Raw genomic sequence first — 27066 nt, forward strand, 5'->3', positions numbered from 1 at the left:
AGTTCTGCAAAAAATACTTTTCTGGCAACATTTCAATGCTGTAACTCAGGAACAGAGGGAGAGATTGTGACCGTATTCCGCATTTGGTTGGTTACTAAACTGGTGACAGTAATTTTGGATACTCAGCTTGAAACTGTGGTGATCGTGTAGATCTTCTGTGCTACCGGGTTGAAGATGTGTGTGAAGCATCTATGTTTTAGAATTTGTAGCTTCTTTGCAGAAACATCCATATTTGAAGGATTGTGTTCTATCAGACTCCGCTTCATTGGCCAAGCATGTCAACACACACAAGGAATTTGACTCTGTTTTTTGTTTCTCTCAATGTTATAACTTCAATTTTGCCAAAAAAACAAAACAAAAAAAACTGCTTAATCCCTTTAATTAAATTCCTTCAAAGTCTTTACTACACATATTATGTGGGTCTGGTCAGACATGGACGTAAACTCCAAAAATTGTCTGGTTGGCAGAAGACATACAGCCACGAGGCACTAATTCTAGTCTCTTGTGATTTGGACCAGCACTGTGAATGTCTGTACTTATTTGCTGAGCTCTCACTATCACAGGGCTGATGGTTTCATTTAATAGTGCTTAAAATAGAAATGAGTCAGACTACAGCAACATGGATCATAAACAGCTGATCTCAACAACTTTTGGGATTAATCCATTTTTATTTTAGCTGATCCAGACGTCATAAATGATTACAGTTCTGGAAAACATTGGACTTGTGAGACGATAAACAAAAAGTTGATATGGCATCTACAAGCTGTAGTTTGATGCTAGTCTGACTATAACAGCAGAGTAAAATGGCCACAGATCAGAGATACAGTATATGGTTTGTTTCATCTCCACCCAAGTGTGTGCTTCTACTTAATCAAAAGCCTAACCAACTAAATGTAGTATTGTGTTGTAATGTAGTAGTGTAGTATTGTTACGCTGAAGGATAATGTTTTCTTTTTTCTTCTACGGGAAGAGAAATCTAGTTTCTGCACTGCTGATTAGATCCAAGTCATATACAGGAATCATGCCGCTAGCTGAAGCTTACATGTCATATGACTGTCATTAGATTGGCCTTCTGAAGAAAATGGGCTTTGCAGTCGTGACGTGACTCAGAAGAAATGCCTTTTGGCTTCCTGCTTGGCAGCATACGAAGACGTAAAACTGAGAATGACGCAAAAAGGCATTGAAGTATTATTAGTTAGTTGACTGCCTGTGCCGGTTTAGTTCTCTGTCTTGTGTGGGACCTGGAAAGGTCATTGACAACCATCAAATTGTCCTTTTTGGCATTTATGTGGTTGTTGACTGAGCACACTTGCTCTTTTTGACCGACTCACTGAAAACAGCTACTGACACCTGAGAGCTTCCAGGCATTTTCTGACGCCCCCAGAGCACCTCTGTTTGACCGGGTCCAGCTTAGATGCACCGTGACAGTAGATGGTGAGGGAGTGGAGACTGTTACTCTTTAACAGACACATTTCCAAAAAGTCACACTGGTAACCTTCTAGTCACAAGCCTGTTTATTATTTTCTGTATTATGTAACACATAACATCAAACAAATATGCAGGGCATCTTAAATCCTTTGTAGATCATCACGGTGGCCATTAAAGCATATGAAATGTTCATTATTTTTTTCCTAAATGCATTTTTTATAGCTCACATAGACTAGAAGTAAAATCAAGATAAACCTACTTTTAACTCGTAAATGAAACACAGCTGATTACAACAACACTAAGCTCCATCTGCAAATGCTATAACCATAACATAATTGTAAATATGTTGAAAGGAGAATGTGCTATTCCCTCAGTACAGCGTATTTGTAAGCAGTGATGTTTGTACGTGTCCTCGCAGGCAGAACATTAGGTGGTGGACATTTTCTTCTGGCAGCATGTTAATGTTTTTTTAAGCAGGACCAAAATAAAAAATGAAAATTAGCCTTGCTGTGTCATAAATAGTGTTTTACATATTAGGGTTGTGATTACCCCTCACAAAGATGTGGACTTGCCTGTTTGTAGAGGGATTGTTTGTGAAAATAATCTGTGTAACAGTTATAATGTATTGTACGTAAGAGCTAAAAAAAAAAAAATAGAAATGACAACAGTACAAACATGGTTAGGATACATAAATCCATTAAAAGGAAAAAATGGGAATGTAAAAAATAAATAAATTTGTGCGCAATTTATCAGTTTGTATGTATGAGGCTTAAAAATCTGATTCATTACTAATGGTCCCGTTTAACTGAGAAAATAATTTGCCTTTTCAATTAAAGTTCACATAGAATTTATTTTGCAATCCAGAACTATTTTGTGATAATTGAGGGGAACAGATTTTCTCTTTTAATTATTATAAAGACTCTTTTTATTTTATTTTATTTTATTGTGACATTAGTGTGACAGTCAGACTAATCCAGGGAAGCTTTCAGGGACCTATGAGCCTCAGAAAAAAACAGACCAGACGATTCGCAGGTGATGCACACGGTGGAAAACGTGACATGAATGGCAGATTTGCAGTGGAATGGTACCGGCCAAAATGAGCATGCACTTTTGCATATCAGCCAAAGTTTTGTTAGTGCGCATCCCTTGAAAATGTGTCCGAAAAATCGTCTTTGCATTGAAACTTGCTCATGAGCCTGACACACATTGTTCTTGTGAATTGGGAGTGGACAGTCACTTTGTTTGAACCAGCTAAGGATACTGTGGCAGGTGCATCATTAAATATAAAATAGGATTTGACTTGACTTGATTTGATATATAAATGCAACACTTAACAGCTGTGACTATGCTAGAATTAAGCTGATAAGATGTGTTTTTCTTTCCGTTACATTTGAAATACTTTGCCCTGGTGTGATAGTTTGTAGGAGTTGGAAACGTGTAAACAAAGTGCCTCCTGCCTGAGGTCGTGGTAGAGGTGGTTATAGAAGTCAAACTGAAAACAGCTACAAAACACATACGTTTCCTAGGGCTATATAGCAGCAAAAGATATCATTAGATATCAGAAGCAGTGATGCAGTGGAAAAAACAAGTGTTATATTTAAGTCCGTTTTTTCATAAAACCGCCATACATGTAGCCAAGCCGATGAGAGTGAATGTCAATAATTAGAATATAATTTTGGATTGTTAACCTCTCCCTCTGCTACATATCAGCACTGGTGAGATCAGTGATTTGTTTCTTCTGAGAATCCAGACAGTAATGAGTCACTGCGCTTCAGCTGTAGGAACCGAAATTTGTTACAACTGAAGCTCAGATAAGAATAAACTCTGAGTAATGCAGCCGGTGTGCAAATACAGACTTTACTAGAATACACGGAGACAAAATAGTACGATGACATCAAAGATTAGCAGATGGCGATGCTGATTACTGACATGTGACTCCAAGGATTTCAGGTGACATAATGTACCCATTGATAGGCATGTTGGAGGCTCACAACCCCCAAAATACAGATGGTAAAAGGTCGGATATGCCAGAGGTGTTGTGTTATCATTTTAACACATCTATTATGACTTGTCTCAGCAAAAAGTCTCAGTAGTTTGGATTTTATTCATTCAGTTCCTACATATTGCAGAAAACCTGAAGTTCCTCTGGAGGCAGTGACGTGTGTTTGTTGAAACACTGACAACATGGCAAGTGACTCAGGAGAAGAAGGTGCTTCACATGACTTGCGATACGACTTGTGATTTGTGACTTCCATACAGGCAGCATTGACTCCAGTGTTATTATTGCAAACTCGACAGAGTGAATGTCTTATGTTTAGCATCAAAATGGTTTCACCAGTTACCATGCTGTCATGTGTGTAAACGAAAACTGCATCAGGGAACATTGTGAGAGCTTTTTCTTCTTTTTTTTGTGAAGTTACAAAAAGGAAGGAAATTTCTGAATGGTGCAACATGGCCAAAAACACAGCAACAATATTAGCTCAGCCGATAATTCATAAAGATTAGAGCAGTTATGGAGTCTGCAGCATCCTACTTGAATTATTAGCAACACATTTGAATAGTCCGCCTGCAGAGAGTTTTACATTACACTAGGTTATTAGTTGAGATTCAACAATTTAGCTGTTACACTCAACTTCATCCTAACCATTAAAATGATTCACTAATTGTCAGTTGAATATTCTGTAGACTCTATGTAGGTGGACTATCAAAATAAAGTGTGACCGAATTTTTATAATATATTTCAGTGATTAATTCTAATAAATTTATTGCAAGTTGCCTTAGACAGTAATTTAAAGAGTGATCATTTTAATTGTAAAAAAAAAAAAAAAAGACAAAATGTTCATTAAATGTGCCATTTATAAGTTGTACTTCATTAATGTCTATTTAAATGATGACTAAATGGATCATATTTTAGAAATGCTTTTGTAAAAGACAATATCATAATCAATCTCACAAATCACTTCTGCTTTAACATTTTTTAAACTGTTCTGTCCTAAATTTAAGGTTGTCAGTACCCCAGAGTCCTTATTGCAGCAGCCTGGACCCTTTACTGCATGTCATCCCCTCTCTCTCTCTCTCTCTCTCTCTCCCCTGACTGTCACTGTCACTCTCATTCTCTACTCTTTTCGTAATAATTATTATAATTCGGGCGCCCTCGTAGCTCACCTGGTACATTAAGGCAGAAGACAAAGAAATTGTGAGGTTGATTATGATAAAGACTGAACAAACAAAAGTCAAATTTGAATGCCTTTAAAAACAATATATTTGTGTTCATCATTAAAGGACAGCATATTGAACCTAAAATGTTAATTAAATGTTAATTAAAATGTTAATTAAATAAATGATTGATCATTGAATATATTCTTTTTTGTAATCAATGATTGATTAAAATGAACCATTTAAAAAAATGCTAATACTAATGAAAATGACTGTGTGGGACTGTATGTGCTGGTGTGCTCCAGCCACATGATATATTTTCAGTGTATATGAACCAATGTCATACATGCAATATCCCGTAAGCAACATCAGTGGGTGACTTTAATGGTGGGTGAGGAGAGTAGCCTCGAAGGCGTTGTGACGTTTGAGCTGGAGTGATGGTGCAGCAGATTAAGGTGCCTAGGTCAGATTTCCCGCCCTGAATGTAAATGTTTTTACTATTTGGTCCCCCACCGTTTTATTGTTGTGTTTTATCTGTCGTTTTGCATCTAACCCACCTTCGTATGAATCAGAGAGAGACCAGGAGAGGCTCACGGCACGCCCCCCCTACAGACGTGTATGAGCTGCAGCAGATGGCTGAGGCAGGGGAAGTGACACAAAGAGTTCTGATTAAAGATAATGCTCCCCGTTAGTCAAACTGTCAGGGCGGGCTCACTCTAAATAAGCCCGGCCTTTTGCTGATACGGAGACATGGCAAGAGATTACTTATTTTCCTAATGATGGAAGTGTTCTACTGCAAATTGACGCTGATTATATTTACCGAGAGCTTTTGAGAGGTTGTTTTTCATAGGATGTGCTGCTGATTTCGCAGATCATTGGCCCCAGTGAAGTGAGTGAATGAGGACTCTGGGTACCAAATGCAGCATCCCTTTTTATCATCATCACACCTGTAGAATGGAGCTCTCCATCACAGTCACATGATGGCATTGCATGTGGACTCTATTCATATTCTGCTCTGCAGTACGTGCACTAAAAGGGTTTCAAGGCTGGCGTCTTGTTTGAAAGGAGAATGTGAACTTGGCAGTTCCACATGAGGGAAACATCAGGAGTTAAGTGTTCCTACCCTTCAGAGGACCGTGTCTGTCTTGGCGCTCCGTGGCTAACCTCCCACCTTTTTTATTAACACACAAGAATTTATGGGCCTGTTTGGGTCTTATCTGCATGTGTTATGTCTTGCAGCTGCCGGCCTTTCAAGGTCAGTGTTTTGACTATTGGGAAACCTGAGCAGTTTCATTTAAATTGCGACGCTGCTCTAATGCATCCGTTGGACTTAAACATAGTTTTAAACTATCAGCAACTCTGTTTTACATCTTTTCGTGTTTACGTCTCTGGGTACGCGGTTGGGACGGAGCCGTGTCCGACCCAGGAGCATCTGGATCTCCTCACCACTTGAGACAGATAATGGGCTGGAGCTGCTGAAAATGCAAAAAAAAAAATGGGCCCCACATTGTTGGCACACTGTTGGACTCCTGTTTTGTTTGTGACCTGAATTTATTGGAAAGGCTCCAGAAACGTGCATTATAAACTTAGTCTGGAAGAGCTGTCTGCTTAACATCTCGCTCAGAGCCGAGATGTGGAACTCTGTGTAAACTGTAGGATATTCAAGGAACTTCCTCACGCTCTCTCACGTCCATTTGCGGTTTATTCAAGCTTACTGTTACATAAACCGGCGTCACATAGGTAAATACAGATACATGACACCCCATACAGCTACACGACGGAGGAGAAGACAAACATATTTTCAGTGGACTGTCGAGCATGAGGGGTTAAGCATCTTCATTTTCTTCATGCTCTGTTCATGATTTTTCAGGGAGAATATTACCACTTCAAAATATGAAAGCTAAAATATTAAAATACAAATTTGAAAGGTGTTTTTTTTTTTGTGTGTGTGTGTGTGCAGGCGATATTCCTCAAATGTAACTGGACTGCATTCCCTCAGTTGCTAAAACTCCCATCTGTTCCTGGAATGTGGGCTGACGTGTGACCCGCTATTGATTAGGACTAGATAATCAGGCTTCTGTCGTCATTGTCCGTCCAGCTTTGTCCCTTCTCAGCACATTAACCAGAATCAGTGTTTAGTCATTCACTCATACAATCGTGGCCATTATATTAACAGTCCCACCTTGTTAATTCATGCATCGCAAAGTGGTCCTCACTGATGTTTTTTTGTTGAGAGGAGTTTTCCGGAAAGATGAAATTCAAGCCTCATTCAGCCACAAGAAAGGGACAATACGTGAAATCACCGATGTGCTGAATATTCCTCTTTTGTTCTTCACTATAACTTTGAGAAGCTAGGAAACAGCACCCACATAGAATAGATGTGGGATGACTGCTTTATTTTAGTCCTTATTCAGAGCCAGTGAGCATTCAGGGTGAGTGAAACGAAAGTATGTGTCATGCTAACATATGAGCAGTTGTTTTTGCTTCTGGAATCGCTCATAACACAAGCAGCTTCACAAGACCTTTGCCTACAAAATAAAATAAATGATTAAAATATTTCAATTTTACATAGAGATTCCAGATGTGTGAAGGTTCACATTGAACTCGGGCTGCGGTGAGGCCTTAATGGCTGAAATTTGATACTAAAGAAATGCCCGACCACTTCTCCTACCTCTTAATTCTCTGCATGCTCAGTCCCGTCCCTCAGAACACTGATGGGATCACTCTCAACTCACCTTTTACTGTAATTAAGCAGTAATGGCCGAGCGCCAGTGCAATTTTCATGCCGTCTCATCACAGTGTCGGTGTGTGTGTGTGAGAGCACGAGCGCGGATGTGCCGTCGCTCAGATTAAACCGGAGACATGCTGCCTGAGGCGTCCAGTTCGACTGCAGCCAAGCTTTCAGAGTCGCGAGAGGTAAATTGCTCTGCCACAACACACGACCTTTACAAAAGCTGCTCATAGATGAGAAAATGTACACAATCGAGGTGGTCACACGGCTCGCCCGCTGTCCCACAGTGCTGGTGTTTGTGCAGCTGTGTAGTGTAGTGCAGTGTGTGTGTGTGTGTGTGTGTCCTGCAGCAGCAGGTAAAGCAGAGAAGACAACAACCTGCTGTCTCCTCTTCCCCTGCTCTAATAGGAGAAGAGGTAAACAAGACTATTCTAGCCTTTTAACTTGGATAACATACGTGTTTAGTTTGGATGTTTGCTCATGCACATTTAAAAACATGTTGACTGATGCTTATCAGCAAGTTTGTTGACACAGCCTTCTACTGCGCACACACACATACACATACACACACACTATGTATTGCTCTATTGCTTTAAAAGGCACACCTTGGATAATTGTTTAGGCCGCAACCATCTCAAAGTTCATTAGCCGGTTCGTGGGAGAGCACAGTGATGAGTTGGGTTCAAAGACGTGAGACAGGGCTTGTTTTTACAGTGTTGTGTTAGACTCGTGCAAATACAGTAAGTGATTGGTGTGACTTATCAGCTGTTGCTGTGTATCTTCTAAAATGCGGTTTAAAGCTGTGGAGGACTATCAGCACATACCAGACGGTTGTATCCCACTTATTTCTGTGAACCGAGACCTTTTGTATTAAATTGTTTGTTTTCCCACAGTATCATTGTTTTGCCGACTGCCAGAAATAGAGCAAAGCATGCGTACTTATCAACATGCAAAGAAACAAAAGGAATTGGCAAGACAAACTAGTTTTGATCCCATTTTTAGAAGCAAACTTGCTCAAAAGATTGTTATTTGCAGATTGTTATTAGATGTTTTCCTTCCCAGTCATCAAAAATAGATGCGGTCGTGTTATCCTTTGTAGCCCACTCTACTCTCTCTGCATCTGTAGCTGGCTGCCATCAGCACAGGACAAATGTGTTGGAACAAGGTAAGATCGAGCTTTTATGGGATGATTGAATAAGACTGAAGGGATATACGATGTGCGTTCATAGCTACGGGTGGCTGCCCTGAATCTCGGAGAGCTTCAAGCGGTGGCGGGCGATTCCTTTTTGTTGTTTTACAGCCTAGAGTTGAGACCTTCACATGAGTTGAGAACTGAAATCTTAGGAAGTCTTCTTCACTGTCTTCTCCAGCGGCTGCATAGTTTTGTGCTTTGTGCGGTTATGTTGCTCTTTTTTCTGCTTAGATTTGACCTTTATTTGACTTTGATCTTGTCTGTGGAAAGAAGGCACATTGACTGCAGAACATGATGAACAAATGCCAGTACATCAGGGTAACATTGCGTCCCGTGCGGTTTGCAGTATTTTCCCCCCACAATAACGTAACTCTTTGATATCGTGTTATTTGAGGGTGTGACTAGCGTCCTGGCTCACGACCCTCTCAGTGGTCCAGTGGACTGTCCAGTCCAGTTGTTAACAAGGGCAGTGTGTCTAGGCTGAGCCCCCCCCTCCCTTTTCTTTTTTTCTTTCTTTTTTTTTTTTTTTTGAACAGTGATGTAGCTTAAACCAAAGCCATGAGGGGGAGGGGAAAGTTGGAGAGCTGGGAGAGTTCAGCCTAGTTTTACAGCCTCAGCCCTCACTTCCCAGCGCCTGGACAGTGATCGATGGGCTTAGACATGCTCTGTAGGACAGGCGGTGGGTGGGTTAGTTCATTTTGTTGTGTCCTCCTCCCCCATGATTTACTTTGCCGGGGAAGTTTGCTCAAATTTGAAAGAGTGCATGAGAGCGAGAGAGGGTAAAAGCCGCACTGCCAGTTGTGTTGTTGAAAAAGCTGATTTGAAACTGAACGCACTTTCCTTCACTTTCCATGCGAGATTTCAGTGAGGAGGTTGTCAGAAAGTGTGACGGAGGGAAACCAAGCTGTAAATGATTTTTGTTCTTGAATTAGGCAGCAACTGCTTTTCCTGTGGAAATACTCATTCTATTTTTAGCACGATAAGGCCTCCTAAATGAGTTGTCTTTCCTCCGTGGTTGAGAGCTGTTGCTGTCCTGGGTTAATATGCTGGCCGCAGCTGAAGGATGCCAGGAATAACCCAGCTGGGTCACACTGACCTCTTGAAACTGGGCAGTGCTCCAAGTCTCAATTAACTGATGCTCTCTCTTTCCAGAAAAGGCAATAATATTTAAATGGGGTTTGTAAGAGTTATAGCAATTCTCTCTGAATGGTGTAATGGCACTAAACCAAAGAGCTTTGTGGACATGGAAAAAGAAAAAAAAAATGTATGATGTGTTATGTGTCTGTTTCTATGGAGTAGTGTGATGACTGTGTTTTTATGAAATAAGGAGGTTCACAGTCCACTTGAATCCTTTTAGATGGAAACTTGAGTAAGTCTAGTTTTCCCACACCCTTTACCAGCGTAATCTGCATTAGTGAACATTCATAACAACCTCCCAAACTGAGAAATGACCTCATACATAGTTTTCACACGCCTGCAGAACTCATCATAGTGCAGATTAAACCTATTATTTTTCTTGCCTTTTTTTTTTCTGCCTCTTGAGACTGGAGTTAGTGGTAAGATGCTCACAGGAGCGAGGCTCCACTATCAACACCATTAAGGCCGCACTGCCTCTAGCTTTTATCAGTGTATCAGTCTGACAGAGAATGAAATGAAAAAGTCTTATACCCCAGCACCTCAACAACACCTCGGCTACACGCAGAAGATAAGATCAAAATCTGCACTTCCTGGAAAAACGAAAACATGTCGCTGCCTCTTCGTAGCTGTGTTGGCATCTCAGAGGAAAATACAAACAGAACTGATAACATGTCAAATGATACTTCACCATTTTACGTAAGGAACAATAGATACAATCTCAAAATCTAGTGAATGAATCATTATGTTACATTCAACATACTGTATGTAACATATTACCTTCTTCAAAATAATATGGTTGGTGAGATATTTAAAGAAATAGTGTTCTGTAAATTATAATGCAAAACGCCAAAACTGTTCCGACTGTTAATTGAATATTTTATTTTTTGTGTTTTTTGTACAGTTAGTTTGACCTAACAAGACATTTTGATGATGTCAAGTTGCTATTTTAATCACTAGTTGCAGAACCATGTTAATGAATTCCTTATTTTAGCAATAAATCATTAACAAATAGTTCGCCAATAGTTTTTCAACCTGTTCCCAGGTCCAAGTTTTTTCATTTGACACATCTGAGGATTTACCACAGTGTATGATAGCAGAGGCAGGTTGCCTCACCTCAAATAAAAACAGTCTCCACTAATGTATGAAGAAATGATTACATTTTTCTGGAAAGGTCCTGCAGGGCTGTACATCTCCAGATTCAGGAAAACCTGTATTCGTAGATTTAAACACAATTAAAGTATAAGGGATTTTTCTCAGGAGATTCCCTGTAGTTAGCATTAGCAGTGAAAACCAGCATGGCTAAAAGAAGAGTGGCATCCTGCAGCACCACACACTCTGATTGATTTAATTGATGCAGAAACACCACTGAGCAGAATGCATATTAGAGATTTGTGTAATGTCAGAAAAGCTCTGGAGAGGCCTTTTTCACAGCAGACATTTTGACTCGTCATAGTAGGAAAAGCGCAGGTGCAACATTAAAGAGGACTGTGTGATGACAATGTGTCAGATAGCCTGAATGCACAATGCACATAATGCTGAAACCAAAATGGTTCAGCAACCATTAATTTAACCTTTAATAGCTCATAGGAAAATTCAGCATGCATATTTCCAGAGGGCATTAGGAGTACCTCTCTGACAAAAACAGAATACATCTCTGAGAAGCATATATGTTTGTGCATCTGTAAAGGTTGGGGGGGGGGGGCGGTTAGCCTCACAGTGTCTGTGTTAGTGGAGAGAGAGGGGGGCCTGCAGGATCCTGTGTGTCAGCAGCCTGCATGTGAGAGACATTGCCTGGCGGAAGTGCATCACTGGCAGATGTCCAAAAGCCCCCCCCCCCCCCCCCCTTACTCCCCCTTTCCCTTCCTGGTCTATCTTCCTCTTTTGTCTCTGAGCACAGAGAACACAGAGTCCCTTTAAGACAGCCACTGGGAAAACGTATGGAGTTGTTGCAATCAAGGCCACTGTTCTTCCTTTGTGCTTTTCCAGTTGACAAATACAACAGAGGTGCTATTGGTGTGAAATCAACATGTTACTCTGTATGTTTCCCCGTCTTGCATCATAACTGCGTGCATTGTTGGAGCATATTCTTCTGCTGCCTTTCATGCAGCTATGACAAGGGATGTTTATTTACACTCTCAGAGGAAACTCCAGCTCCAGTGACACACTCAGATGCAGATGTAGGAACACTTTGGTTGGACCAAACCTGTGTCACTCACCAGTTGTGGGAGTGGGAGGAGCTTGGAGTCTTGTAATGAAGTTGACACAGAGGAGCTTTGCTTCTCTCTGAGCTCATGGAGGGATATCAGCACAGGAAATGCGTGTGGAGGGAGTAAACACCTGCTGCCATCCCCCCCACAGACTTCAACACGCACAGAAACCACACACAACCGCATGTGTACTAAAGCGCACTAACCTGCTCAAGTTTGCAGACTTTAGTTTCTTTGAGGTGTGTTGGATCAACAGTTAACACCACAACTGAGGTCCAGCTGCTGACTGTGTTGCCACGGCAACATTCTGCATTGCTCACAGTAAGAAATCAGACTGAATAGTTGATTATTTAAAATGTAAGCATAGGTAGAAATGTATTTAAAATTTCAAAAACAAGGTTAGAATTCTCTATCAACACACTCATGATTTGGGTGTACTGGCTCTCAGGGTGAGGACTTTCTTTTGGTGTACTGTGGTCATCTTCTTACCTCTCCATCTCATTTCCCAGGCATGGAAGAAACGCTGGTTTATACTTCGCAGCGGCCGCATGAGCGGAGACCCTGACGTTCTTGAGTACTACAAGAACGACCACTCCAAGAAACCCATCCGGGTCATCGACCTGCACTGCTGTGAGCAGGTGGACGCTGGCCTGACCTTTAAGAGGAAGGAGTTCCAGGACAGTTTTGTGTTTGACATCAAGACCTCTGACCGCACCTTTTATCTTGTAGCTGAGACCGAGGAAGAGATGAACAAGTGGGTCCGCTCAATCTGCCAGCTGTGTGGATTCAACCAGTCAGATGACAACCACGGTAGGAAACCTTGACCTGTTCTCGCTGCTCTATCACACTCACTGTCACTGTTTCTGTTTATCTCTGCCCCATCTCCGTTTCTACATTTACCCACGTTAGTAGTTTTGTAATTTGTTAATCGGGCCAAAGTGTCAATATATAAATGGCAAAAACTCATAAAAACATATCAAATGAGCTGAGGTGACCTAATGGGAATTTTTTTTGTTTTTATCCATCTTTTCCTACAATTTAGCAAAGAAATTGCATTTGCTCTGCTCTCACTATTATCTTAAATTAAAAATTTCAAGCAGTTAATTGGCACATGAGAAGAGAATCACACTTCTAGTATTAAGAAGTACTGAAATTATTAGTCAATAAACAGAAAATTATATTATTATTTATAATATTATATTAAATTGTGATAATCTATTTATTATTCAAAGTATTTAATCAAGCAAAAATTGACAAATCAGAGAAGTCGTTTAACAGAGAAAACAAGCAATTTGAAGATATCGCCTTTTTGCTTTCAGAATGAGTGATGCACATTTTGCCCTATTTTTCTGACATTTTACGGTCTAAACAAACAATGAAATATGTACAGTATATACATACATACATGCTGTATCTTTACTGAATTAATACAAATGTGTTTTGATCTTCGAGGCTGTGCATGCTGTACAAAACAAAACACAGTAACACTTGCCTTTTATTTGTCTCCCACTGTTATTTGGAACAGCTTGCATCTTAGTTTTCATGAAAATTCAGCGGCAGAGGTCTTGCCACATGATCTCACTGGAGATCGTGTTTTTTTCCGTCTTTGTTATTTGAGAGAGTGGAATAGGAACATCCCTGCCAAATAAATGGGCACAGTGTCTGAGAGTGCTATTGATTTTTCTCTTCGTTTGTTTTGTTAAAGAAGGGTCTCATCTCTGCCTCTGCCTTGTATTCACGGTGATGGAGATTCTTATTCTGGATATTGGCCATTTTATGAGTTAGTAGCAAATACAGAGGCTCAGCTTTGTGTTTTTGCCACAGCTTCTGTTCGAGAGCTTTTGTGGATGAGACTGGCTTGTTTCCCTCTGGGGCTACCAGAGATGAAAAAAAAAATGAAAAAAAAAATGAATCCACTAGTGGCACCATAAGACAAGTCGGATAGAAGTGCCAGATCAGACAAGACATGCTAATCATAGCGTTTTTATGCAGTAATATTCATGTGTAAAACCTGTTTTGTGCGGAGCAGAAAAGAGCTGTCTTTTCACCTTCAACTCAGAGATTTCCCTGAGTCACCGAAACTATGATCTGTTTCGGTTAAAAAAAGAAAAAGCTGCTACTACAAAATGAGGACTCAAAATGAAAGACACCTCTTAACCCTTCTCCTTCAAAGCAGTGAGTAAGGTCTTTTTATAGTGTGGGTTATTTTAGGTCATGATATATGAGGGTTGAGCAGTTGCATCAATGTCTCTCTCTGCCATAAATGAGAAATTGACCACATATATCCAGTAAAGTGTATGTTCCACCAAAGTTGGTGAAAAAGATCCTCTCATATTCTTACTCCGGCCCATCCAGATTGCACTCATGCTGTTGTTTTTCCCGCCATCTGGCAGCTGGTGGACGTTAATCTTTGTGCACATGGTTGATCATCTGTAACATGCAATATGTCCAGGTGTGGAATCAAAAAAAAAAAAAAAACAGCTGTGGAGAGTGTAATAATGTTCACATCATGAGGGGATCCCCCTGGTCCCAAGTTCAGTAATTAGCGAGGTCCTGTCAGGAATCTCAAACTGTATCAACTGCAGTAGCCAGCAGGGTGTGGCTGGGAGAGAGCACTGGAGGAGTCAGAGGGTTTATGTCATGACAGCTGCATTAGTGATTGTGCTCCCTTAAGTGTAAACATCATCACAGCAGTTTCTCATCTTTTTTCAGTGAAATGTGAAGTCACTGGTTCTGAGAAACTTTATCAGGAACTGTGAAAACAGGGAAGTGGGGGTGTTAGTAAATGAAGGTTACAAATTGTTAGCGTCCCTCTCTGTGCCAGCGTATTCTCAGAAAAACCACTTGCTGCTTCTTTCATGTAAAATCATTCCCGGCGTTATTTGTGCCAGAGGGCTGTAATTTTCAGAGAAACACTGACTGATAGTGATTATCATTATAAACCAAAACTAACTCCTCCTTCAAGTGTTTCAATGCTCTGGACAGGCGTGAAAGCGTTTTTTGGGAAAATTTCTATTGAACTCATACTACTTAAAAAAAAAAAATAGAAGATGTAAAGCTCCCCTGATCTTTCATCACTCAATATTCTCAAGCGCTTAAGTAGTAGTCTCAAATTTTCCATGTGTGAATGTTTGAATTGTGAACTAAACATCCAGTAGAAACAATTGTAGATGTTATTCTTTCATATATCTGTTGCTCCAGGGAAAAGCTGCTCAATTTACCACTGGTTCCCTATTACATCATTATCGACGTCTTATAGTGTGCGGAAAGGCAGAGAAATTTATTGAGAGAAGGAGCCATAGATCTCGAGGTGGTTAATAAGACCATTCAGAGCTGACCCACTGCTGCTCTGCAATGATAGACCCACCAGCTGAGTGTGTCTGTTCACTTGTGGACTGCAGTGCTACAAAGATGTGCTTCTTCCTCCTGGTGTCCTTTCCATTTTCTTCTCTCTCTCTCTCTGTCTCTCTCTCTCTCTCTCTCTGTCTCTCTCTCTCTCTGTCTATCTTTAACTGCCACACCCACACACACTCACAAACAAACACACATCTCAAGATCAGTCTACACAACATGTTACCCTCCTTGTAAAAAAACAACATTGGATGAGAGGCTTTTCCATGGAATAAGCTGTTGACTTAAATGCAGATCTCATCTTCCTCTGAATAAGTCCTGCCTGCTCCCTTGTGTAGTATCAAGTTGTTGTCAGTGTGCCGGTGGAAATAAATACTCACCTCCTCGAAACTGTTTTCATCAACACTGGCCCTAGTGTAGATCTAGCTAGTGATTTTAACACAACTGGAAAACTACCCAGACTGCTTATCTGAAGCTACCTGTTTTACGATAATGCAAAATAGCTGTCGTAAAGTCTGTTTTTTATTTATGCAACTCCAAAGGGTTTTACACTCTCTACCACATATGGTAGCCTCTATCTAAACCCTCACCGTACTAAGTATTACACTACAAAGTACAGCTAACCAGGTACCAACAGAAGTAATCCATCAGTCATTATAGTCAAGGAAAGATGTAGGTAGTTTGTCCTGGATATTAAAATGATCAAATAATCAAGTAACTAAGCGCTACTCCTCAGCACTAGTTGTGAGTGGTGCTGTCCAAAAAGGAATCTATCAAAGCAGTGTTTATTTTTGAGGAAAAAAAAAAGAAAGCTTCCTGGTTACGGGAATCACGTGGCAACAAATTCCATTTTCAACAACACAGTCTGGCCATGTGGAAATTCTTAGCACATTTGAAAAGTACTGTTGCCCAATCGTGCTGGCAGAAAGCACCTGTCAATGATAAGGTGTATAAATGCTGAAGCCAGACGGGAGGCGTGAACCATACTCAAGACACATCAGCCTGGTGGTCTGAGATTCATGCAGCACTCTGCAGCCATGCAGTTACATAGGCTACTGTACACCGTGTCATATTTGTTGTTCATATATAGCTGCAGTTGCAATGGGAAGTCTGAAATTATTATGAGCGTCATTAACTTGGCTTAGCTACACAATAGAAAAAGGAGTGCCGAAGTGTTTGTTTCTCTGAGAGGGTTTTGTTGAGATATTTAGCAGCGTCACGTATGTCAGCATCTTGATCTCAAGTTACCTTATGTTAAGTCAGATCTGGCCTCTGCCACCAGTGGTGAGCTGCCTGTGGGAACTGTGAGGAAAGACAGGGCAGCACATGACAGTTCACTGTTACACAACTCCCGAAAGCAACTCTCACTCTTTCTCTCTCATTCTGTCTTTCACCATGTCTCAATTTGTTTCTCTTTCTCTTTCTCACACACATACTCCCTCACGCATGCATTTTGTTGCCAGTTCTTAGATCAATGTGTGTGATATTTGTACAAATTCTTTTTTGTATTCATCATTTTGTGTCCTAAAATGCTGCTTTAATATTTAAGTTTGGATATTTAATTTTAAATTGTTTTATTTCTCAGATGTTTGATCATGCTTTTGTGGTTATGCAGATACTTCGTTTTATGTGCTTACGTTTGAAGTATTTCCAAAAAAATTGGTTTTATACCAATCCTTTTTATTAAAATTAAGAAATTAAAAAAACACACCACTGGTGTAATAATTTTGGATATATATGCATTTAAAATATACGCATACATACATATGTGCTATATAAATACAAACACATCAGCTCTCCTTTGGCTTCTTACTCTCCCTGCACATGCATGTCTGCCTTTCCCCCTCCCAAAGTGCCCTTTGTCTGCATTGATTTTTGTTGAAATAATGAGGCTCCATGGCACTGGAAGGTCAGGTTTCTGCTGCCACAGAGCTGTCTGAGGATGGTTTGCTGTTCCTACCACTGCTGTGCATCCCATTATACCACTGGCAGCATCTGAAGGATTGCTGGAAACCAGAGACTTGTGCACTGTGCACACACCCATCATCAAAATCATCAAAGCAGAGGGCTGAGATTTCCGTCTGTAAAAATAAGTTAACCCCGACAGAATGGAGATGTTTGAGGAAGTGCAAAGTGTTCAGTGATGCACTTTTTGTCTCACTTTTTGTTTTAAAAAAAAAATCTCTTTAACTCCTTATGCGAGTGCAGCTGTGCTTGTCACTCACCTAAATTTGGAACCAATGCTGACAACCAAAAGCAAGACGTTTCAAGAGCAGTGGGGATTAGTATAGCACATCTGATTGCCTTACACATGTATGCACTGGCTTACATGTTTTTCTAGTTCTCACAATCTGCTGGTGGGTGATAGCGCTGTTGTTATCAGATACTGATGGCTGGGTGTGTGGCGTGTGTCTGCACCCAGGGAGACCCACCCCCGAGCACAATCTAATGAATGGAACATCATCTCGTCAATCATGGGCTTTGTTCTGCTCTCTCCCGGCTGTTTGAACTCAGAGACGAGGATAATCACAACGAAGGGATGAGGTTTTTACTTGTCAGCAGTCCTCTTTTCTTTTTTTCTCTTTTTTTTTGCCTTTTTGTTCCATCTTTTGCTGGACAGCTTCCACTCTGTTTTGTTTCCCTCCTCTTCATTCTCTCTGTTTCCCTGCCTGTCCCTTTGGAAAAAAAAAAAAGTATTTTTCAATTTAACTGTTGCACTTAAGATGGTGAGGAATGGAAAAAAGAATAACTGCTAAGTCAGCATTTCCAGTAGCAGTTTCAGTAGTTTTTCTCACAGAGGCATTGAAAAGAGATTACATTTATTCAAACAAAATCTGTCTCAGGGGGTTCATATTAAAGCCAGTTGTGAAGCCAGATTGATGGCTTGTTGACTACAGCTGCAGATCTCGGCGTGGCTTAAAAATGTGTCTTCGTGAACGTAACCAGCTCCATGATGATCGCGGCCTCGCCATCTCACTGCAGTGGCCAGTTTCCAACATAATAAAAACGTTTCTGTTGAGGAAAAAATGTGATCTACTAAAAACTTCCCTATTTGCCCCTGCTTACAAAAGAGAGGGAAAGATTTTTACTCAGTGTCAGTCTAGACTTACCGACAATGATTAAAGAGGAACCTGCTTGAAAGATAGTAAAGCTGTGGTCAGTGTTTGTTTTTCTCTTCAGCAGTGGCTGTGCCTGAGAAATGTCAGTTAAAAAGTGACTGGTACTGGCAACACATAAACCTTCCTTGACAAGACAAGAACTTCACTGAATGCAACAAACCAAAAACATTCAGGCAGTTGCGCAATGTTATGAAACCAACCTTTTTTAAAAAAAAAAAAAAAAAAAAAAAAAAAGTCCATGTTTTTGTGAGTAAAAGCATGCTGTAAAATCAAAGTGTCTTCTAATGAAACTCGAAATTGCAGTTCAGTCTGTGTTTTTAGTTATTTTTATGCTACATACACGTTTCCTAGTACAAGAATAACTGTTTTTCTACATTTTCTTTTCCCTCAGTCCTTGTTCATCCTCGACTCTCTGGTCTCTGCTATCTATCTGGGTAATAATCCTTGTGGATTTGGGTTTATAAATTCTGGTTGTATGTGTAGTAATTTTTCATTTTACATTGGCGTCAGCCCAATTCTTCAAATGATAGGTTTAGTAACGGCCTGTGGGAAAGCTAATCGCTCTAAATGGAGGCTTTCATCCAACCTGCAGTTACATGAGAACTGCAAATGGACTATTTTGGAGTGGAACTTTTCCTTTGACCAAATGTTTATATGCCATTCAGCTGCTGTCTGTAGATGCTTATACCTGTCTTCATTTTGTAATCAGCAATTTGGAGTGTGATCTGCTGCTTGTCATGCAGCTATAGCCCCCCCCCCCCTTTCTGTCACGCTATAATACATTCACTGTAATTGGTAGCGTAGCGTTAGCACAGATAAAAGTTTAACTGCAGAGTTGCCTCCTTTCATACAGGAGCGCACAGATAATCTATGTAACCGTTAAGATGCAAAGACTTTAACATGGGCAGCTGGTTATGGATCTATAGCGTGGCTGCATCTCTACAGTGCATCCTTGAAAAGCTTGACAGAATATTACAGAAAATTACAATCTTAGTGGTTTAAGATTCTTACTCCAATCTGCCAAAAAGGCCTTCATTGGAGTACTTAATATCACTGGAATCACTGGATCTGTGTTGTAAATTATTTACCAGCAGACATTTGATGGACAGTGTACAACACAAAGTGATAATAACTGAACTTTCTCCATTTTTGTTCAGTTTGTTTCCAATTTTTGATTCAGCCCAACATTTACATAGACCTATCAAACTAAAATGCAAAATGACCACAATGGAGATTTTTCTCTTCCCAAAATGATAGCCTGGGTCTGATCAAAGTTTTCCTGTAGGCCAGCTGAACTGTGGCTTAGCCAGCACTGTTAACAGATGACCAGGCTGCATATAAATGCAATCACAGGAATAGATCCAGCCCAGAATCAAATGTATTCACCCTTAAGAAACACACTTAAGTTTATTGGAATTATTGTGAGGAGTATCCTGAGGGAATTACTACACTGTGTATTGTAGAGCAAACACAAGTATCACATTCTCCATTCATCGTGACTTCTGCGTTTCCAGAACAAGCTTTTTTCCCATCCTGTAATGCACCTTATTGTCAGAGCAAATTATCCTTTTATTTTTGGTTTGGTTGGCTGCAGGCAGCTTCACAGCCATTTCCAGGTGAGTCTTGCATTTTTCCCATGACAGAATGCCATGGAAACGATCTCAGTATCCTCAACCTACGCCACAAATTGTCTCAACTTTTCATCTCCATCTCTTGTCCTTCCCACTGTTTCACAGCTACAGTATTTATCCACCCATCACCTTGCGCACATGAGGTCAGAACGTTGAAAATGAGCTGCTGTTTTAGATTTGGCCGAACTCCGTAATTCACTGGCCCTGACGAGCCCTGAGCCTTTTGGATGATTGATCAGTTCAGTGTTTTGAGGCAAATTGATGTCGCAATGTGGTCGATGGGTGGTGCTCACATGATGCAGTAGAGCGAGCAGGCACAGGAGAATAATGTGATCAGGGAATGCTCCTGTGCGTCTGCTCTGCTTAATACTCTTCTGAGCTGTTTCCAGGGGAGGATGAAACAGCCATGTCACTTTGTTCACTTCAGACTAACCAGGAGAGCGAGGATGCCATTTTCCCTCTCCCTGTGAAGCGCCATGCTCCTTCAGAGCTAAAGGCTCTCCTCAGTGCCCACCTAACCCATCTCTGCTTCATCTAGCATCTCTTTTATCCGGTTATGTCAGTCTCATTGAAAGCTCCCAACCCCCTCTAACCACACATGCAAATGGACTCCACTATGTGGCCTCCTGGGACACGGTGTTGCTTTAAAGAGCCACTAGTCCAGCAGATCCAGCCAGGAAAACATATAATTTATGCATATACTTGGAATCAGCGCTGACATACACAGGTAGATGCCTTTTTCAAGGGCACTTTGACAGGACTCGTTGCTGTGCATAGGTTGCCGGGCTCAAACCTATGTGTGACCTTTGTGTCACAAGATGACCTCATCCACCATCAGGCCACGCTGCAGACCCTTGACATATCTGAGGTTAATTTGCAGATGTGATTGCCGCCGTCTCAGCCCAGAGGATTCATAAGAGTACAATCTCTTAAGGAAATTGCACTTTTTCTAGCACTCAAATTGGAGGCAGGTCGACAGCATGCACCTTAGATGATTATCTTTTATGGAGTATTTAAGGAATGATTGCAATCCTGATGAAAAGCATGCAATTGCTGTATTGAGAAAATTCAGATGACTCCTCTTCCTTCATGCTTCCATCACACCATCCTCTCAATTCAATAGGTCAGCGGTATTTTCTATTTTTATATCTCATTTCAGATTAGATTATCATATGTCCTCGTCTAATTCTGGCCAGACTGAGAGGAAATGAGCACCCTACAAAGACGTTCTTGTGCTTAGTGATCCAGCAGGGTTCTAATTTTGGCCCCCTGAGACCAGCAGCCAGCCTCTATTAGATTATGGTCACAGAGCAGATGAGACAGTAGGTGATGTATTATAGAATATAATTGGAAGATTGCTCATGAACTTAGGAGGTCTTTGACCCAGAATAGCCATATGTCGCTCACTGACCAAAAGGGTCTTTTAATGCATTGCTGGTCTGATGTTTGTTTCCAGCTGAGGAATGTCGTGGGAAGAACTCTTTGTCTCTTTCAAGTGCCTTTTTTGATGTCAAGCTTTCGGGTTGGTTGTAGGAAAAGCTGTTTCTGGTAATGACATCAAGCTTGTAACTCAAACAAACTATAATCGGCCTTTATTTTACTTGTGCCAGTCCCTCTCAGTTTTATTACTTTTTCTTTGTAAGATGTAGTATAATAAATCACTTCTCACTTTGGTTAGTAAACATTTTACCACCTTACATTGAGTGTCACAGTACATTAGCCAGTGGAGGGAATATTACTGGAGGCACCTAGGGGGAAAGTTGCCGTGTTTTTATTTTCTGCTCTTTTCTCTGTTTCTGTGTTGTGGTTCTACTGACTTGATGGAATTGCTTCCCAGCGGTAACATACATCATCAGACCCATTAGTGTCAGTGATGAGCCATGTAGGCTACTCCATCAGCAGACCGGACCGGTCGTCTTTCATCTCGTTCTGATTCTGACATGTCATGTGTGGCAGTTAATCAAAAATTATTTAGGGCACACAGAAAAAAAAAAAAAAAAAAATTCTCTAGTGAACACACAGACACACACAATGAAAATTAATAAGATTATATTTTTCTTTAGAATTTTTGAAGTCATCAGGCCTGCTTGTGTTTTTCCATGCAGCTCTCCACTCTGGCAGGGCAGAGGAACTGACTTTCTACAATAAATCAATATATCCACCCATGTTAGTGGGCCTAGTACTCACCGCACTGGATGAAAGCTTTTACAAAGCTTTTTGTGGAGAAAGGAGATGATGCCTAAACAGCCTATAGAGAGTGGGATCACTCAGAACAATGGTGTAATTGAGGATCATTGGGGGGGGAGTCCCTGCCTGTGTGGCTGTGGGCCTGGGCATCTCACTGATGTCCACTGGCCTGGAGACCCCACAGCAGAGGCCTTTCTCCCCCAGGCATGGATGTGACCTCATTTAGCTAACAGGGCTCCAGAATATCCCCCGCCCTCCAACCACTCCACATGCATACACAAATGCTCACACACCACGCCTGTGTGTGTTTTTTTGTTTTTCTCAGTGGCTGTGGTCCCTCTGTATGGTCAGCTCACATCATGACTCACACAACATTGTCCTCCTCTTAAAAGACTGTTTGACCCATGGCATGCTTTGTGACGATCTGATTAAGGAGGAGGAAGAAGTGGGATAAGGGAAATTCATGTGCATCAGCTAGTAAAAAGTGAAAAGTGGGAGGTTATTTTTCAGATATGATTTAAATTAGAGCTGAAGTTGCTGATTGGCAGAAAATTACCAATTTTGATAATCAATTTAGTATTTAGGTCTCATTTATCCAGCGGAAATTCCAAACATTCACTGGCATTAGCCTCTAAAATGAGAACATTTGCTGTTTTCCTCAGTGTTATGTCCTTGTAAGTATCTTTGGGTCTGTTTGTCACACTGTTTTCTATGTATCACCTTAATCTCTTTGTGCTGAGCATTTTTCACATGTTTTGACATCATGTAGCTTAAACAGAGAAATAATTGATAGATTAACTGATAAAAGAATAATCATTTGGGGCTGCATTGAATCTATAATATGCTCATGTAAAACCTTGCACTTACTGTACAGTGAAAGAGAGGGATTAGATTCAGCAGAAGATGAGTTTTTTTCCTCTCTCCCATCAGCTAGTGTTGCACACAGCACCATGGGTCGATGGATCAGTGGGCCGCCCACTCTCTACTCCTACAGCTCAGTATGCGCCTCCTCATTTTGGCCTCCTGCCCAGTCTATTTGCAGTATCCCCATCTTAGATTTTCTTTTTCTTCTGTAGTCTTTCAATGTAGATATTAGGGATGTCACACAAAAACAATAAGACTGTAAGACCATGTTGTTCTCAGAGTCCCGCTGTGCAAAACAGTGGTCAGCTCAATAAAATCAAAGGAAAGCACAGTGACCCTGGTCAGAAAGGATAAGTTGGATCATGTGCTTTTGAACCACTCACTCCCTGCAGCCCAAAAAAGCAGAAGGATAATGTTTTCTCTCCTCCCTGGAGACAGATCCCTCTTCTCTATTGATTAGAGAGCAGACTGAAAGCTCCTGAATACAAAACTCCATGCAAGGCAAGGTCATGCAAAGGCTTAAACCCCTCAAATGAATTACACACTGCCTTTTGACTTCAAGGATTGTGACAACAAATGGAAAATGTTTAAGGATGATTACTTGACTGATTGTTACTTTCTGCAGCATAAGATTGTACAGCATGTCCAGTCTGCAGAGAACTGCTTTTACATTCTCAAGACAAGCTGGGTTTTGTAGAAAAAAAAAAAAAAAAACTTTTGTGGGTTAAACAATCAATAACTCCAATTTCTCCTGTCTGCAGATGGAAGGTTGCACCATATGCCCCGTTCTGGTGGCGCAGATGTCACCAGCTCCATGGCCCCTCTGACTGGAGAACGCAAGTCCTCTGCCCCCATCCACTCCAGCCAGCCAGTGCTCTTCACCTTTGATGTGCCTGTGCGCCATACACACCACAGTTCCTTGTCCAACAGTGCGCCCCAGGACTACCTCCTCCTCCACCAGTGCATGAGCAGGAAGACAGAGAGTGCACGGTAAAGGTCACGACCCTCGGGCGTCCTGTGTCAGTTTCCTGTTATCCGTTAATGCAGGTCAACATACAGGTTTATGGCGCTTCCTCAGCTTAGAAGCCCCTAAGGATTAGAACTACTGTTACAGGGGGAAAATGATCTAATTGCTGCGTGTGTGTGTGTGTGTGTGAGTGTGTGTGCGTGTGTGTACATTTCTATGTGTGTGGCAGAACCCTGATAAAATCCATAAACAAAATAAAATTATTATTATTATTTAAAATAAAAAAGTACTGTAGGGGTTGAGTGTGGATGAGTGATATTTATTCAAAGATAAGATGGTCACATGGTTAATACAGTGTATTAAATAGGTATTTCATCAAATTAATGTTAAAATGCTGTAAATCCAATTTTACCATAAAGCAGACTAGAATCATCAAACATCAATCAGTCATTTAAAACACTAAAACCCCAAGTCAGAAAGCGTGGATCCTTGTTGAGTAACTGTATGTACATGTACACGGACATGCACGCCTATCTTGGCTATATGCTGAGCGGGGGGAACAAAGGGACCAAGTGTTTACATTAAATGCACTCCTGAGTTTTCCATTAGCATTCACCTCACCTCCTGTTGCCATAATGCCCACTCCCAAGAATCAAAAGGCTGCTTTAATAATGATGCCATTCAGTAGATAGCCGGCACAGTAGATGATCAATGAGGTTGAGGCTGCAATTCATCACTCCTATGGGTTTTGACTCACCCAGGATAGAATTGCCCTCTCAGCCACACAATTTGCACATAAATCTGCTGTGTTGGACCCCTTTGAAACCCAGGAAATCAAACCTCGCAGTCCATCTCATCAGCTTTATGCAGATATTTCTGTCACTCCCTCTCTAGCTTCTGCTCCGTGGGTCCTGCTAATTAAGACAGCCATCTGCTGACGGGGTATGATTCACGTCAGAATAAAATTGGTCTGATGACCAATGGTATGAATTAATCTATGTAAAAAGCCCCCATTCAGTCACAGTGATGGAAGGCCAAATGATGAAAAAAAGAATTATTGATTGATGATTGGAAATCCTGAGGAGACAGAAAAAGAAGAATGTATGAGAGAGAGCAAAATGCTATGTCAATATTAATTGTATTACTTTGATGCATTATTCTTTTAAAATTGTTACAATTAAAATCAAGATTGAACATAACCATCAGAAGCCTGCAGTGTAGCTAACACATGTGCATAAAATCTCAAGAGACATTAGCATAGGCAATAAGAAATGACTCATTGATGATATCTTATCTTTGCATGGGCCAACTAAGATGGGCCATTGCTCAGCAAACTGGCTAGAAATGTCTAAGCTGTACGGTTGCTGTAGTTGGCACTCAAGGTCAAGCCCTACAAAGGAGCCAGAATAAATGAGGCATGTCCCTAGGGTGCCTAACCGAGGCTGACAAACTGTGGGAAAGTCATAGCATTCTCCCTCTTAACATGGATGTCCTCTCCCTGTCAACATGCTGAAAACATGTAAACAAATCAGCTTTTCAAGGAAATGATAGAAATACTGAAAATGAATGTTTATGCTGTAGCTGCACAGATGTGCTCAAGCAGTGATGCAGAGGTGTGCTGTTTTTTAAATGTACTGTATGCTGAGACCTATAGGGGTAAAGTTTCCTCCGAAGTGCTACAGTGCCATCTCGTGGCTGCTTTGGTAGTTATGCTGAAATTGCATTAAATGCAACTGTACAAGATGATTTTCAACCTTTTTTTTTGCCATTGCTTGAGATGAGGTGTGAGACAGGGAGCATTTATGTACTGTGGAAAGTGGGCACAATAAAGACTTAATATGTTAATGTCTTTCTCCATGTTGCAGGAGTGCCAGTTTCTCCCAGGCCACACGAAGCAATCTGTTTATGGGGAGCGACTCTGCCGTGCAGAAACTGTCCCATGGCTTTTCCCACTGCCTAAATGGCATGGGTGCTCAGTTGCATGGCTTCTACAGCCTGCCCAAACCAGGAAAACACCAGTTACCAGTGAATGATGACTCATCCCAGGAGGCCTGTTATGTGCTTCCACGCGGTTACAGCTCTGAGGCACCGGCTCACAGTGGTTTAGGGGAGCCTGAGCTGGAGAGTGAGGAGGTTTACACCTTCAAAACTCCCTGCAATGCCCTCGCCACCATGCACAGCAACGAGCGTCCACCTGACAATTATGATCTTCCAACGCCACCTGGCTCCTTCTACCAGATCCCCCGGACATTTGATAAGAATCACAATGCCTTGACACCCTCCAGCTCCGAGTCCTCCTGTGCTCCCCCTCCCAGGCCCCCTAAACCTAGCCAGGGGTCAGAGGGGCAGTGGGGGAGTCCCCAATCAGTAGGAAGCCAGAACGGAGAGGTGACGTCTGCAGTGTCGGTTATCCCACGCAGGAATACTCTGCCGGCTGTTGAGAACATCAGGCTGCACAGAGGTACACTGACTACAGTTAGCGCTCTAACTGCTTTCCTAATAAGTTCCTTCTGAATGCCGCTTGTTTCTTTAAACACGACCACAGTTGACTCACACAGATCTTTTGAAATCACACATTTCACCTGTTTCCTGTTTTCAAATGCAAGTCTGACTTGATCAGTCCATCCTCTTGTGGTATTGCAGTGACTTTGCGCTTCCTTTTCCTCCCCCTCTTACTCTCGCTCTTCCACTCTTCCTCTATCTCTCATTTTACTGATTTAACTCTAGCAGCTGAGCAGAGACAAAGGGGCCAGTCTAGCAGACACTGTTCTGTTGAGACGCTAATGAAATTCAAGCCATACAGCCTACTCCAGAATGTTTCGTTCCAGGCTGATGAGCAATAAAAAAAAAAGCGCTTGCAGACACAATGCATAGCCTCTTAGTATGCTATGTTCTCTGCTTTGCAAAGTCCATGCTCAGGCCTCGCATAGCCAGAGGCAAGAATTGACCCGCGACCCTTGTTAGTGAGGCTACAGGCTGTTCACACACCTGTGCTGAAAAGACCAATTATAACCCAGCGAAGCATTTAATTAAATGTCACTCTTGTTCTGTTTGTTTCATTAGAAACACGAGTTTACGCCTTGAAATGTCAAACAT

At 41.3% G+C, this 27066-nt stretch overlaps 1 protein-coding gene across 2 annotated transcripts in view; it reads left to right on the forward strand.

Annotated features, from left to right (window-relative positions):
- gab2 (GRB2-associated binding protein 2) overlaps nucleotides 1-27066 on the forward strand; it is a 36452-nt gene that overhangs the window by 4694 nt on the left and 4692 nt on the right. For both annotated transcript variants that reach the window (XM_056374021.1, XM_056374020.1), the window contains exons 2-4: nucleotides 12361-12661; nucleotides 23765-23993; nucleotides 25836-26431. In XM_056374021.1, the coding sequence (XP_056229996.1) occupies nucleotides 12361-12661; nucleotides 23765-23993; nucleotides 25836-26431 (1126 nt within the window). The remainder of the gene's footprint in view (nucleotides 1-12360; nucleotides 12662-23764; nucleotides 23994-25835; nucleotides 26432-27066) is intronic.

Source organism: Seriola aureovittata, chromosome 4 (genome assembly GCF_021018895.1).
Source record: "Seriola aureovittata isolate HTS-2021-v1 ecotype China chromosome 4, ASM2101889v1, whole genome shotgun sequence".
Lineage (NCBI taxonomy): Eukaryota > Metazoa > Chordata > Actinopteri > Carangiformes > Carangidae > Seriola > Seriola aureovittata.